The following is a 12,366-nucleotide window of genomic DNA, read 5'->3' as shown; positions in this document are numbered from 1 at the left end:
TGCAACCTATGGAATACAACAATGATGGCAGACTTGGTCTCCTTGGAAGCAAGTCACTACGGAGTATGTTCTAGTTTCACTGTTTTACCAGACAACACTGTGAAAGCAAAGGTGTTATGACTACTATGCCAGCTCATGCATGAACTTACGCTTTCACAGGTATGAGATGCTTGTGAGACCTATCCATGTTTGATTTTGACAAAAACTGGCTAATGAATTGTGTGCGCAAAATCCAGAAGTGGAACTTCTGCCTGTCTGTCCAATACTGAGACCGCATAGAGAAACTGTCTTTAAAACAAAACCAGCCTGAATTATAGGCTCCACTTTAATCTCCAAGTCAGCCTTGTAAATGTTCCCAGATGCAGAGCACCAGGTACGTATACCTAATAATACAAACTAATAACAACTGGTGTTCCATTAGATAATGGGATGTGGAGAACAAGGTTTTCAGGCCTATGTATTTAACTTTCTTTTACCTCCAGTGCTTCCATAGCAAGTTCTGGTGGATTATGGTAGTGAATCTTCTTTGGATATCGAGCAGCCTCCTCATGCAAGTAATGACCTGCCTGTTTGTAATGAAGCAGATAGACAACAGGAGGCTGTTTCTGCTTCTCTGCAATCTTCCCCAGCATGTAGTGAATAAGCCACTCCTCTTCATCACCATCTCCCTCACAGCGAGATGCTGACGTAAAGCACAATTTTGCTGTCTCCAACATACTGTCTCGACGCTCTTCCATCTGTGATTGAACAAAGTGTTGAGAATACACGAATTCACTGTGGCTGGGATTAAAGATTCTAGAAATATGCTCCTGCACATAAAAGTGCATAAACAAGGCACATCACTTAAAACACTTTCAACCTACGACATAGAATGTATCCAAGTGATCAAATACGTTCTGATGACCCACAGAACATTTTTATGGATAGGTTTTTGTTCACTCCAGTAACAGCTGACAAATAATCAGAACAAAACAGTAAGACAAAAGTTTAAGAATATGCATATAAATATAAATCTGAAAAATAAACCAATATACACATCTACAAAAATTTTACCACTTTTTCAGAGCTGTAATTATCTTAACACTTCAAATAAAAAATATTTGCTTTGTTCTGCAACTAAACCTGCTAGAGCCACTACGGACCACTATCATTTGTGAAGAAATGTATTGTCTTGCTTGCAATGCATATAATTTTGAGCTGAATATAGCAAGAATACTCCTTTCCCCTGCCCCACCAAAGAAACTATAACTAGCAGCATAAATTAAACTGCCAATAAAGTCACATAAAAAACTAGTTCAAAATATGCATTAATTTCCTTTCTTTGAAAAAGTTTATAAATTTAAATTGTTGGGCTGTAACAATATCCTAAGCACTTGTGGCACTTCAAGGACTGTAACATACCCTTCTCTTCCTTAAGTATTTTGTAAGGAAAATAGAATAGGGTTATTAGTATATGAGAAACATGTTCTGAAGATATATATCTCTAAAGGGAGATGATATTGTTCCAATTTACCTTTTATTGTAATAGATCTTTTCTTAGTAAATTATGCATTTTTAATATACTCACTTGGAAAAAGGATGATTCAAAGTAGTCCTAAATAAACATTCTGATTTAATCCACAACTTCAGATGGCTACTCTGTATTGTACCTTCTGTCTGACAATACAAAGTAACTCCAGCACTATCCCTTGAATTCTTTAGCAAGTCCCTCATAGCCAAGAGACCACAAGACAGTAAGACCAAGCTTTTGATAGATCGAAGGCCTAAAATGTAGTAACTTCATTTTCTGCGTAGTTAGTTTTGGAGCTCTTGGATGTAATAACCCTCAGAAAGAAAACTCTATTGTTACTTGTCATTTCAAACACACTATTTAATAAACCATTTGTTCTCCTTTAATATGCATGCTTACATCATCTTTCTTCTTAGGTGTTCAAATGCTGTGTAAGCATCTACGGGAATTGCAATGTTAATAAAACTGTATAACATTAACTGTACCTAGGCAGCTCAAATGCAAGACCCAGCACCCTGCTGTAAATACATTCTCCTGGAAACAAAGGGTGTTCCCAATACCATTCTCTATAGTCCAAGCACAAAAAGTTTTCACAAATTGCAGCAGATGCTCAGGAGCAGCACTTCTTTTTTTCATTCTGCTTCTAGTTGTGGACTAGATAGTATTTGTAAGTCAGAATGGTCAAATCAGAGTTTGCTGGTCCAAAAAGACAGACAAAACATTTCCCCTAGCAACTATTTTCACTATCAGAGAGTATTTAGAATTCCTCATTTTGGCTTAGCAATAAGCTTCCTAACTCCTCTAACTTTTTCATTATCCTCATCATGCATAAAGACCTAATGAACTTTTAACAACTTTTTCTGTGAAAATTCTATCAATCTCCCCATTTTGATCTTTTAAGCAAGCAGCCCAAAAACAGAAAAAGGGGAGGATGACTTTAGATATAAAAGATGACATCTGGACACAGATATCAGAGTAACTCCTGATCTTTTCACTATTTAAACATGTATACGTTTCACCTTTTCTTGGAAACATTGTATGACATTTACAGAAAGGTAAGGTAAATACAATTCCCCTTTCCAGAAGGTTACAATAATTTTGTGTCACCTTTGAAAGATAATTCAAAGATCGGGCTCAAACTAATTTTACACAGGAAAAAGAAAGAAAAAAAACCTTTTAAATACTACTTGACACCAGCAGCTTATATGAATGAATATTAGAATTTCAATGTTACTAAGTAACCATACAGTCTAATAAGTGGCATACAGCATGTAAATATTTTATATTAAAATTACTACATTAGACAAGATCATTTAAAATATTTAAAATTTCAAACTGCTCGCAGTTAGATCCCACCTGCTGCACAACTTCAGGGGGGAGTTCTGATTTCCACTGCTTAAGCTGTCGGGATGCAAAAGAATGTAGGGCATAGGAAATGGTGCCATATTCTATCCACAAGGAGAGATTAGAGCTGTCAATTTCTAGGGCTCGCTTGAAGCAATTCAAGACAGGAGTAGAGTGCTTCCAGATTGGGCCATCGCTTTTCAATTCATTAGAGTTCAACTTGTCCTGAATACGACTTGCTCGAGCCAGAGCCATGCCAGCCCATGAATCAAACCTATGCAAGCAAGAACATAACACATGAACAATTACCCCCTAAACATTACACTGAATGGCACAGACAAGATTAATTTTGTTGTATCTGCAACTTCCTTTCATCCTATGTGCTCTCAAAACAGATTTCTGCATCTCCTCTTCCCCTCACAGTGGAATAGAGGCTGTATAGCTTAAGTCTGATTTTATTAAAAATGGTTTCCTAATAAAGCACTGTCCCCTGTAATTGTCACACATGAAAAACTGATGAAACAACGTTTGTTTGCCATGCAAAAATAGCATATCTAATGGCAGCACTCCCATCGATTGCTCAGTAACCACGCTGTCCTGTCCAAACATTGTGACCCTTTATTTCTGTAGGCCAGCAGACAGCCATTTTGACATTTTGTATTGTTGGACTGAATTGTGAATGGCCTTTATCATCATCATCATCTTCCAACATAAAGATCACAAAACCCAAAATGCATTCATGTAGGAAAATTCTGATGAGCAGTAATAAAGATTGCTTACTGAGGGGACTGATCAGGATATAGTCCTGTGTTTATCAGATCATTGACAATGCAGTCTGGAGAGTAGTTTCCGTGTTCCATAATCTCTCATTAACATCTGGGGTCAATGGCTCTGGAATTTTTCAATTTTACCATGATACTAACATCAAAAGAATAATCATGATGTTCTCACATTTTTGTTTGTAGTTTCTTGATTTCAATTGAAAACCCATTTCTGGGTCAAGTGACCTCAATAGTCTGATACCCAAGGGGAATAGATGGGGAACTGTAATATAGACATTTGAAGAAGTAACATCTCATATGGCTGGGCTAAAAATATGCAACCACATAAAGCATCTTCCGAGCACCAAAATGTCACACATGAAGGTAAAAATGCATTCCACTTATTTATTTATGAATTTAGGTTTTAAAGTATCAAAACGACAGAAAAATGGGGTGGAGGTGGGGGTGGTAATTTCTTTATGCGGCTTCCAACAAAAGTTTTAGCAATCTGCTAATCACAGGTCCCAGACTAGAAGATTCAATAACGTTAAACTACAGCTATTTCCTCTGTAGATTTCCCATGTAAAATTGCTCTGTGCTTTCACCCTCCCTTTTGTCTCTGTTATGTGACTGGATTTAGAAATAGTTTTCTTGTCTCAAGTCAATCAAACTAGGGTTTTTGTCACTGACCCTGATCTATCAGCTTCAAGGAGAACTAAAATGATAGCTAGCACCTAATATGCAAACCCTATACTTAATCAGTAAATTTAAAGATTATTTAATTTCACTTCAAATGACTGTTATTCAAAATATGCTTTATTTTTAAGATGAGAGAGCTTAAACCTGGTGGTATTTCAGCAAGTTGTACATTACCATAAAACAAGGTGTTTTTATCACTTACTTTACTTGAGCTTGTATTCTTTGGGTAGTTCTCTAGCAGTAAGACCATATATTTAGAAAGAGGTCAGCCTAAACAGTTAATCTGCTAAAGAATGTTATTTGTGCTATAGCTATGCTATTAAACAGTAATATTTCACATTCCTTGTCATGTAAGAACATGCCAAAACAAAGAACAAAAGGTGAAAAAAAGAAATACTGATTTGGTCCTCACCCTTGCCAGTTATTCTTGACTTTGATTTAGCTTCCCCCCGTATTTCATTTTTTGGTTTTAATTTCAAAACAATCAAATATTTAATACTAGGTTTTCAGGGTTTTTTTGTTTGTTGGGTTGTTTTAGAGATGCTTTTAATTATACAATCGACCCGTGATAATGGATTGCAGACAAGTTGTTTTTTTTTTAAAAATCCTTAAACCAATATAAGTATCTTCTGTTGTCTCCTTTTCAGTACTAAAAAAAGTGAGAAGAATGAATGATGTGCAGCACAATTCAATAATACTGACCTGTTTGGACAAATACAAATGTCGTGCATGTAAAATTTAATGGCCTTAGACTGTTCTTTGTTCTTGAAATGATAGTCTGCCAGAAGATAGTACAACTCAGACACAACTGGTGGAGAACAGTCCGCACCATCTGGGAGAGATGGTGCCTGAAAATAAAAAAATAAAGGTTCATATTAAATGAGCTACACACTTGCTTCTTTGTAGTGAAAGTAGCTTTCTCATCACAGAATATTAATGTATTCAGTACGGAGACAGTGAAAGCATTCCAGAGATACACAGAGCACTTATAAACACTAACAAATATCTCATAACGACTCCATATTAATGAATATTGTATCTTGCCTTTCCAAGACTAAAAGCTTTGGTGGTGTCATTCCTGTTTAAGTGCAATTACCTGAGAAACTCCAACATTATGGAATAAATCATTCCTCCAACTATCTCAAAGTCAACATAAAAGTAACAGCAATAATTTATGCTCTTTTTTTTTTAAGAAGCAATTAATTGATTATACCTTGCTGCATGTTCCTTCAATATAGGCAGATACAGTATCTAGGCTCAGCATAGGCTTGTCTGTTCGAGGAACAATTGTAGCAGTCTTCTTCAAAAGGTTGGCCAAATCAGCAGACACAGTACTGGTTTTGTAACTATCAAATTCTGGAAGAGTTTTAGGCTTGAAATATTCAAACATGAACAAAGCATCTTCCCATGTTAGATCAACCTGAACAGGGAGGTAGATGAGGGCAGAAAAAAAATTAAACTCCAAAACTGAAAAGTCCACTAACAATGAGTTTCTATGGCTTTTCTAATTCATAAGAATATACATATTAGTCTCGAGGAAACCTATTAAAGAACAGAACAAGGAGCCATTAATCTATGCTGTTCACAAACATAGCATACTGCTCACTGATTAAAAAGACTAAAGTATTGGGCTGTAACTTGGTATATGTCAACTGGAAAATAAAGTCATTCTGCTTGCTTAGAAGAGTTGCTCAGAAAAGTTGTTTATAAGAAAGAACCAATTGCAAGCATCCTGAGTGACACTGAGATCACAGGTAAGACACAGAGGAGAAAAGCTCTACACCTTCAATTTCAAAGTCAAGAAGAACAAATGAAATGGGAATCAGACAAAATTCTGAGACTCAAAAAACTTAAACTCTCTGCAGAAAGGTACTTTCAGAATTTATTCCTCATTTTTCCTTCACTTCTCTTTCTTGAAAACACTAAAAAAATAAATTAAAAAAATAAAAGTTCTTTTCTGGTAGACTATGTTTTTCTCCTTTCATCTTATTCCTTACAGCAAGTTTTGCTTCTGTACTGAAAACAGGGAACTTGCATTAATAAAAAGATCAATTTGTCAATGATTTCAATAAGAACTTTAGCAACCAGAATTGCCCAAATGTAACAGATTTTATTTTATTTTACTTTATTTTATTGGGCAGAGGGTAATCCTTATATTACCCTTTTTCTTAGTTATTGTCATCTCCTCATTACCTTAATTTTCTAACAAGTAAGTTTAAGAGACAGAATTCACAAATATTCAATGAGTAATACCAGTATTTGAGTATTTAAAGAGGTCTGTTCAAAGAAACTAGACAGTTGTTTTGCTCGTATGAAACTTTTTTTGTTCAGAATTCTACCAACACTTGCAAAAATCATCTGAGGTTTTTGAACAAAATCAGTGATGTTTCAAGCAGAGGATTGCTGATGTGCTTTTTCTGCCCCTTCTTTAATATTACAACCCTCTTTCCAGGGCACTCTGTAGTTGTTGTTCTCCTAAACTCAACTAATTTCACACATTTCTCATAAACACCTACCAGCTATTCACCATCACAGATTAAAAAATAAGCTATAATATAGTTTACTTGCACCATTTTTAACATTGAACTTTTTGACTTTCATAAACTGAAAGGTTGGCTGCTAAAGTTTTCTTCTCTCAAGTTGCCTTTTTCCTCTCTAATTTTTCCCAGCTGAAAGTTATTCTCTGTTGAAAACAGAAAAGTCATGGCCCAATAAAATCAATTTGTCAATAGTTTCAAAATTGCAGTTTACCACTAATAAAACTACACTAGCATTTCATTTCAAATATCTGACTGCCTATATTCATAAAAGCTTCCATATTTTTTAAATGAGTTTATTTTCTACTATATGTAAAATAAATTATTTTTGCAAGGAAATAAAAGTAATCTTTCTCACAAATATATTAAGGTACATTAAAACCAGCCAGGGCTGTATCTTTCATCACTTCAGGATATTCCACTGTCATTAACTAATACATATCTTACCTGCTGTACTGAATGTTCTTCTAGGTACCTTGCTTTGCTTTTTTTGCTAGGGAAACCATATAAACAATAAAAACACTGTTCCAAGGCTGTTTCCAGCTCTTCTTTGTATGGATGAGTATCTTCAGAAGTGGATGCTGCAAGTTCTTTTTGTAGTACCTGAACCTACAACACCACAAATATCAATGGAAGTGCCATCTACAAGCTGAAGATAGCATTAAGTTACCTAGCTGTCTGAAGGCAGACGATGAAAACCACTTTGAAGAACCTCACCTATTTTCCCCCAATTACAAGCTGATGTTACCCATATTTCTGTGAACTAGTCTCACACAACAAATACTTTCAACAGCACTGCAACTGCAATAAAGTGGTTTTATTTTTTTTCCCCTATGTTAATTCATGAACTCTTGTCTTTAATCAATGAGATCAGATATCAGCTTAACATTTCACAGTTAGGATCATTCAAAGTTTTCCACTACGCACCAAGTTGCTTCTGTGAATATAAACACTTTGTGAATAAGGACAAGGCACAGAAATATTTCTGCCCTGATTCACAAACATCAATTTTCTCTTCATGGAAAAAGAGGAATGGAGAGGAATCTGCAGAGCAAGAAGGGATGGCTAATAAAAATCTGGCTAAAAGGGGTATACAATTGCACAGAGAGTTCTATTAACTGATAAGTCATTTCCTTTAACATTTTTCCTCTGACAGAAAGCATCAACTTTCTTTTATTCATTTTAGTAAGATCTAACCTCTCCAAAACAGCCATACCCATTACTGAACACACTGGTTAACTCAGCAGTTTCATCAACTGAAATTCTGCAGTCATAAATTGAAAATGCAAAACATTCACCTATTTGCAATTTGTATAAAAGTTCATCATATTACATTTACAGTACTTCAGCTGCCTGTTTATCACTATTTATCATTTTTCAACATCTACGATTGTAAACTCAATTGTTTATGCATATGATGCATGCAACAAGAACCTTCTTACCATGATTGACTTTCCTGACACTACAAACACTGAACATGATCACAAGGCAAAATTCTGTCATTCTACATGTAAGAAGCTCATTTGCAAGTGCTGGGATTAACTATAAAATATCGATTCTCTTCTGCTTAGAAGACCTGTGCTAAGAACAAGGTGCGATTTATTAAGAGCCAAACCCCTGAAAAATAACACTAAAAACAATTCCTAGAAGGCATTTCAATGAAATTTTGAGCCATAGCCATCATCTTTGAGTCACAGCAGACACCTTATTTCCACTACTTTTCCTGTAAGAATTTGCGAACAATGTTTAAAATTTACAAGAAATGTAGATAAGTTGAAAAGAAGAGGTAAGCATCACGGGGTACTGTAACAAAAGCATGATACTCCCTGCAAACAAAATCACATCTAACACCAGTAACAGAATTCTCACTTGAACAGTGTTCAAAACAACCTCCCATGTTCTTATTCAGCTTTTAAATTCCTGGCAGTAACTCAGAATTGTTCTTAATCCAGACTGTGACTATTGCTGAAAGACTTAACTACATGTTAGTATCATCTCTTGCACACCACTTTCAGTCACCAGCAATACAATGTACTTGAGCAGACAGTTCACCTATAGGAGGTGATCGTTTCATACTAGTCTATAAAACATTCTAACATGCTTGAAACTGCTTTTCTTTTTAAATAATTCATTCCATTTTATCTTCTTTCCTTACCCTTCCAAACCCTCTTGTCTCCAAAAACTACATTATTGTGCTTAAAATTAAATATGATCTAGTATTATTAAGAAGTGCTCAATTCTGTGACCGAAAATTGAAGATTTTATTCAAAGTACCAGATGCCACTTGCAAAGACCTAGCTGTAAATACATTCACACCTCTCAGTTACCTGTAGTTTATCGAGGTTCACAGGGCATACTACCTGAATCCCCAGGCTGTGGATACAGGCACACTACACAGACACAATTTAGATTCATCACTTAAGAGCACTGCATCTGAGGGCAAGCTCGAGTCTGGAAACAGGCTATTTTCATGAAGCACAGCGCCAGAGCTAATAAGCCCTCTGGACTCAAGGCAGATCCATGGAGAGGCAACCAAGGTGTATCAGTATTATGCTCCTAATACCAGGGAGACTGAGGAGGGTAGGATGCAAAGATAATCTAATAGTCCTACACTGAATCAGCTTCAGTTCAAACACTGTTCATTAGTTCCAGCCCTACCAGAGTGAGCAGACTCCTGCAGAACCCCTCAGGCTCTCTGTGCAATGCTTCCCAGCTGTCTAAATTACTGTCCTAGACACACTGCTGCTCAAACACAGAGCTAGATGGGGTCTGGCACTGAGCTGTGGCTAATAAGCTCCAGGGAGCACTGCGAAGGGAAATTAAGAGATTCTTGAGTAGCTCTATGCAGAACTAATCATGATTTTCTTTTGGCTGAAGGTAATAACCCTCAATGAAGTCAAGCTGAACCTGTGAAGTGCCACTGAACTATCCCTGCAGAGCACTGCCCAGCTAAGCCCACTTGCTTTCTTTCCTGTTTAAAAGGCTGAAATGCACTGCTGAGACGGCACACACCTCTTGCCCAAAGATTGCCACTCCTACCCTGCCTATCTTACCACCTGATTGGGGGACAAAAGCCGTGCTCACTGCTGCAATATTGGAGCAGGAAGCATGCTCCATCCATACAGATAGTTCATCTTCCAGCAAGATATTTGAGAGATGAGCAGGAAAAATGGCATTTGCTGTTTTGTCTAGTTATTTTTCCTTACATTCCTCATGTTCCCTCTCTCTCTGTAGCTAGCAGACTTGGGGTGATTACCATTAACAGTTACGAACTTACAATTGTAACTTTAATTCTCAGAGGACAGCTGAAAATTAAGAGTTATTGCCAAGTAAAAGGTTATTTGAATATCTAAAGTAAAATTTTGAATTTACATCAGAGTAAACCTTTGCTGCAAGCAGGGCAGGGGTGTGGCGGAGCTACCAGACACAGGAGAAGATGAAACTGCATATAGATTCAGTATTCTGGTATTCCCTTTCCACAGGTTACAAGGCCCAAGCACTTTTATATGTTCATTACCAAAAATAAAACACAAACCACCTCTGACTTCATCACATGAAAGAATATACAATGACAAATTACCATATTACCATCATCTGGGTGAATGCTGCTAAGTGCCAGAAATTTTTATTAGCCTCAAACATTACCTCTGCTTATTTTTAAAGAGTAGAACATGCATCTTCCAAAGCTAAGCACCACAAAACTCAAGTCTGAATTTGAATAACTGAAATTTTATCATGATCAGTGGCTGATACAGGCCCACATTTCTCTTAAGATAATCACTTTAACACTTCTCTAGTGCTTTCTCTTTCAGGGCAAGGTAGATCATTTACTAAGTCCCATTTAAGATGTTTTTATAGGAGAGACTTAGTTGTCCAAAGGCATCACTTGTTTGACAAAAAGTGCTTTTTAGAAAGCATACCCATGGAGAAGGGTCTGGAATAAGAAGTCTTTGCTATTCAGATTAAACTGACTGAAATGTTCATGCATTTGTCTGGGAGAAGGAAAGTGTATTTAAAAGTGTATATTTAACATGAAGACAAAGCAATAAACAATCTAATATAACTGCAGTTGTTCCCTGCTTTGAGATGGGGGTTGGCCAGATGACTTTCAGAAGTCCCTTCCAACCTAAATTATTCTACGATCTAACACTTACATAAAACTTTAGAAGAGCACCATCTGAATTGCAACACCAGGATCGTCTTCCCAAATACTCATGAGCAGTGTTCAGCAGCATCAGTGAAGAAGGCAACATAGGGGTATCAGGACTCACTGGAAGAAAGAAGTTGGTAAATAGCAGAGTAGCACAGAACTGAGTTAAATCTAACTAGCCAATGCTTCTGGCAAAAAGTTCCCTCTGTGATAAGAAAGTGATGGTCGCATACCTTCAGCCAGCAAGACAAGACAACAAAAAAGTATTTTCTTATGTATATTCTGGAGCTAGACTGTAAGGAGCTGGGCTCCAATATATGAAAGTGAATAACTAACCCACCTTCTTCTCCCTGGTTCTGCTGCTGCTGGCAGCAAAGGGATCGAAAAGCATCTTCCTCATGCTGGATGATCCTGTGCAGGATAACCCATGGAAGCACTGACGAGACATATGGTTCTTTTGGTTCTTCCTGGACCGCCATGCTGCAGTCTATGATCTAATAAAGAAACAGACATTATACAAAGTGATACAACATAAACGTCAGGTGTGAATCCTTCCCAAAAAACCCAAAGTTGGTAATGCATTTTATCCTAAGGAAATCTAAAGTTGAGGCCCAAGCTTCCCACAATGAGTGGTGGTAAAAGTCCAATAAATAAGATCAGCTGGTATGGAGAAGGGATCATTTCCCCTACACTGACACTCCTCTTGTATTGCCATTTTCCAAGTAGTTATTTCTCTGTTAATACCATATACAAATAATAAAAAGTAAGCAAATGCGCAGCATAAATTCTTAGTGTTAGTAGGCCTCATTACTGTACAAGAAATTTCTCTATAACCCAGCAAGGAAGAGGAACTTAGTTCAAAGAATTCCTGAATTCTTTACCAGGTCTTACAATAACTGTTAAAGACCAACTAGAATCATTAATAGGTGCTATATAAATGATGTAACTGAACAAATTCTGAGCAGCACAATGCTGTGTCATGGAACCATTGCCTTGCCATTTCTCATAGACAACTATCCATTTTATTGCCAGTGCCAGAAATTTCTGAAGTCCTACACTTTTCTCACATTCTTCCACACATGCAACAGTTTTTTTGTTGGTATTTATGTAGATAAAGAATCCTATTTATCATTACTACAGAATCCATTTAGGTTATTACAATGAATACTCTGTTCTCCAGAATTCCATTACATCCCATAATGTAGTGACACACATACAACTTCAGATAATAAGAGTATGATTTCATGAGTAGTGAAGGTCCTTGGCTTTTACTGAAGTACATGGAGATTTGAAAGTTGCAAGCACATTGAATTTTGACATTAACTACACTAGCTTCTTAAGAACTGAGAGCCTGCCATTTGTTAC

At 36.6% G+C, this 12,366-nt stretch overlaps 1 protein-coding gene across 6 annotated transcripts in view; it reads right to left on the bottom strand.

Moving 5' to 3' along the window:
• Positions 1 to 12,366, bottom strand: part of CABIN1 (calcineurin binding protein 1) — a 118,028-nt gene that overhangs the window by 87,801 nt on the left and 17,861 nt on the right. For all 6 annotated transcript variants that reach the window (XM_055794847.1, XM_055794846.1, XM_055794850.1 and 3 more), the window contains 7 exons: positions 11,342 to 11,495; positions 11,006 to 11,121; positions 7,299 to 7,460; positions 5,528 to 5,734; positions 5,017 to 5,162; positions 2,867 to 3,128; positions 477 to 737 (listed from right to left, as the gene is read on the bottom strand). In XM_055794847.1, the coding sequence (XP_055650822.1) occupies positions 477 to 737; positions 2,867 to 3,128; positions 5,017 to 5,162; positions 5,528 to 5,734; positions 7,299 to 7,460; positions 11,006 to 11,121; positions 11,342 to 11,495 (1,308 nt within the window). The remainder of the gene's footprint in view (positions 1 to 476; positions 738 to 2,866; positions 3,129 to 5,016; positions 5,163 to 5,527; positions 5,735 to 7,298; positions 7,461 to 11,005; positions 11,122 to 11,341; positions 11,496 to 12,366) is intronic.

The sequence above is a fragment of the Falco peregrinus genome, chromosome 2 (genome assembly GCF_023634155.1).
Source record: "Falco peregrinus isolate bFalPer1 chromosome 2, bFalPer1.pri, whole genome shotgun sequence".
Taxonomy (NCBI): Eukaryota; Metazoa; Chordata; class Aves; order Falconiformes; family Falconidae; genus Falco; species Falco peregrinus.
The sequence above is the reverse complement of the archived record's forward strand: the minus strand, read 5'-3'. Positions and strand labels throughout refer to the sequence as shown.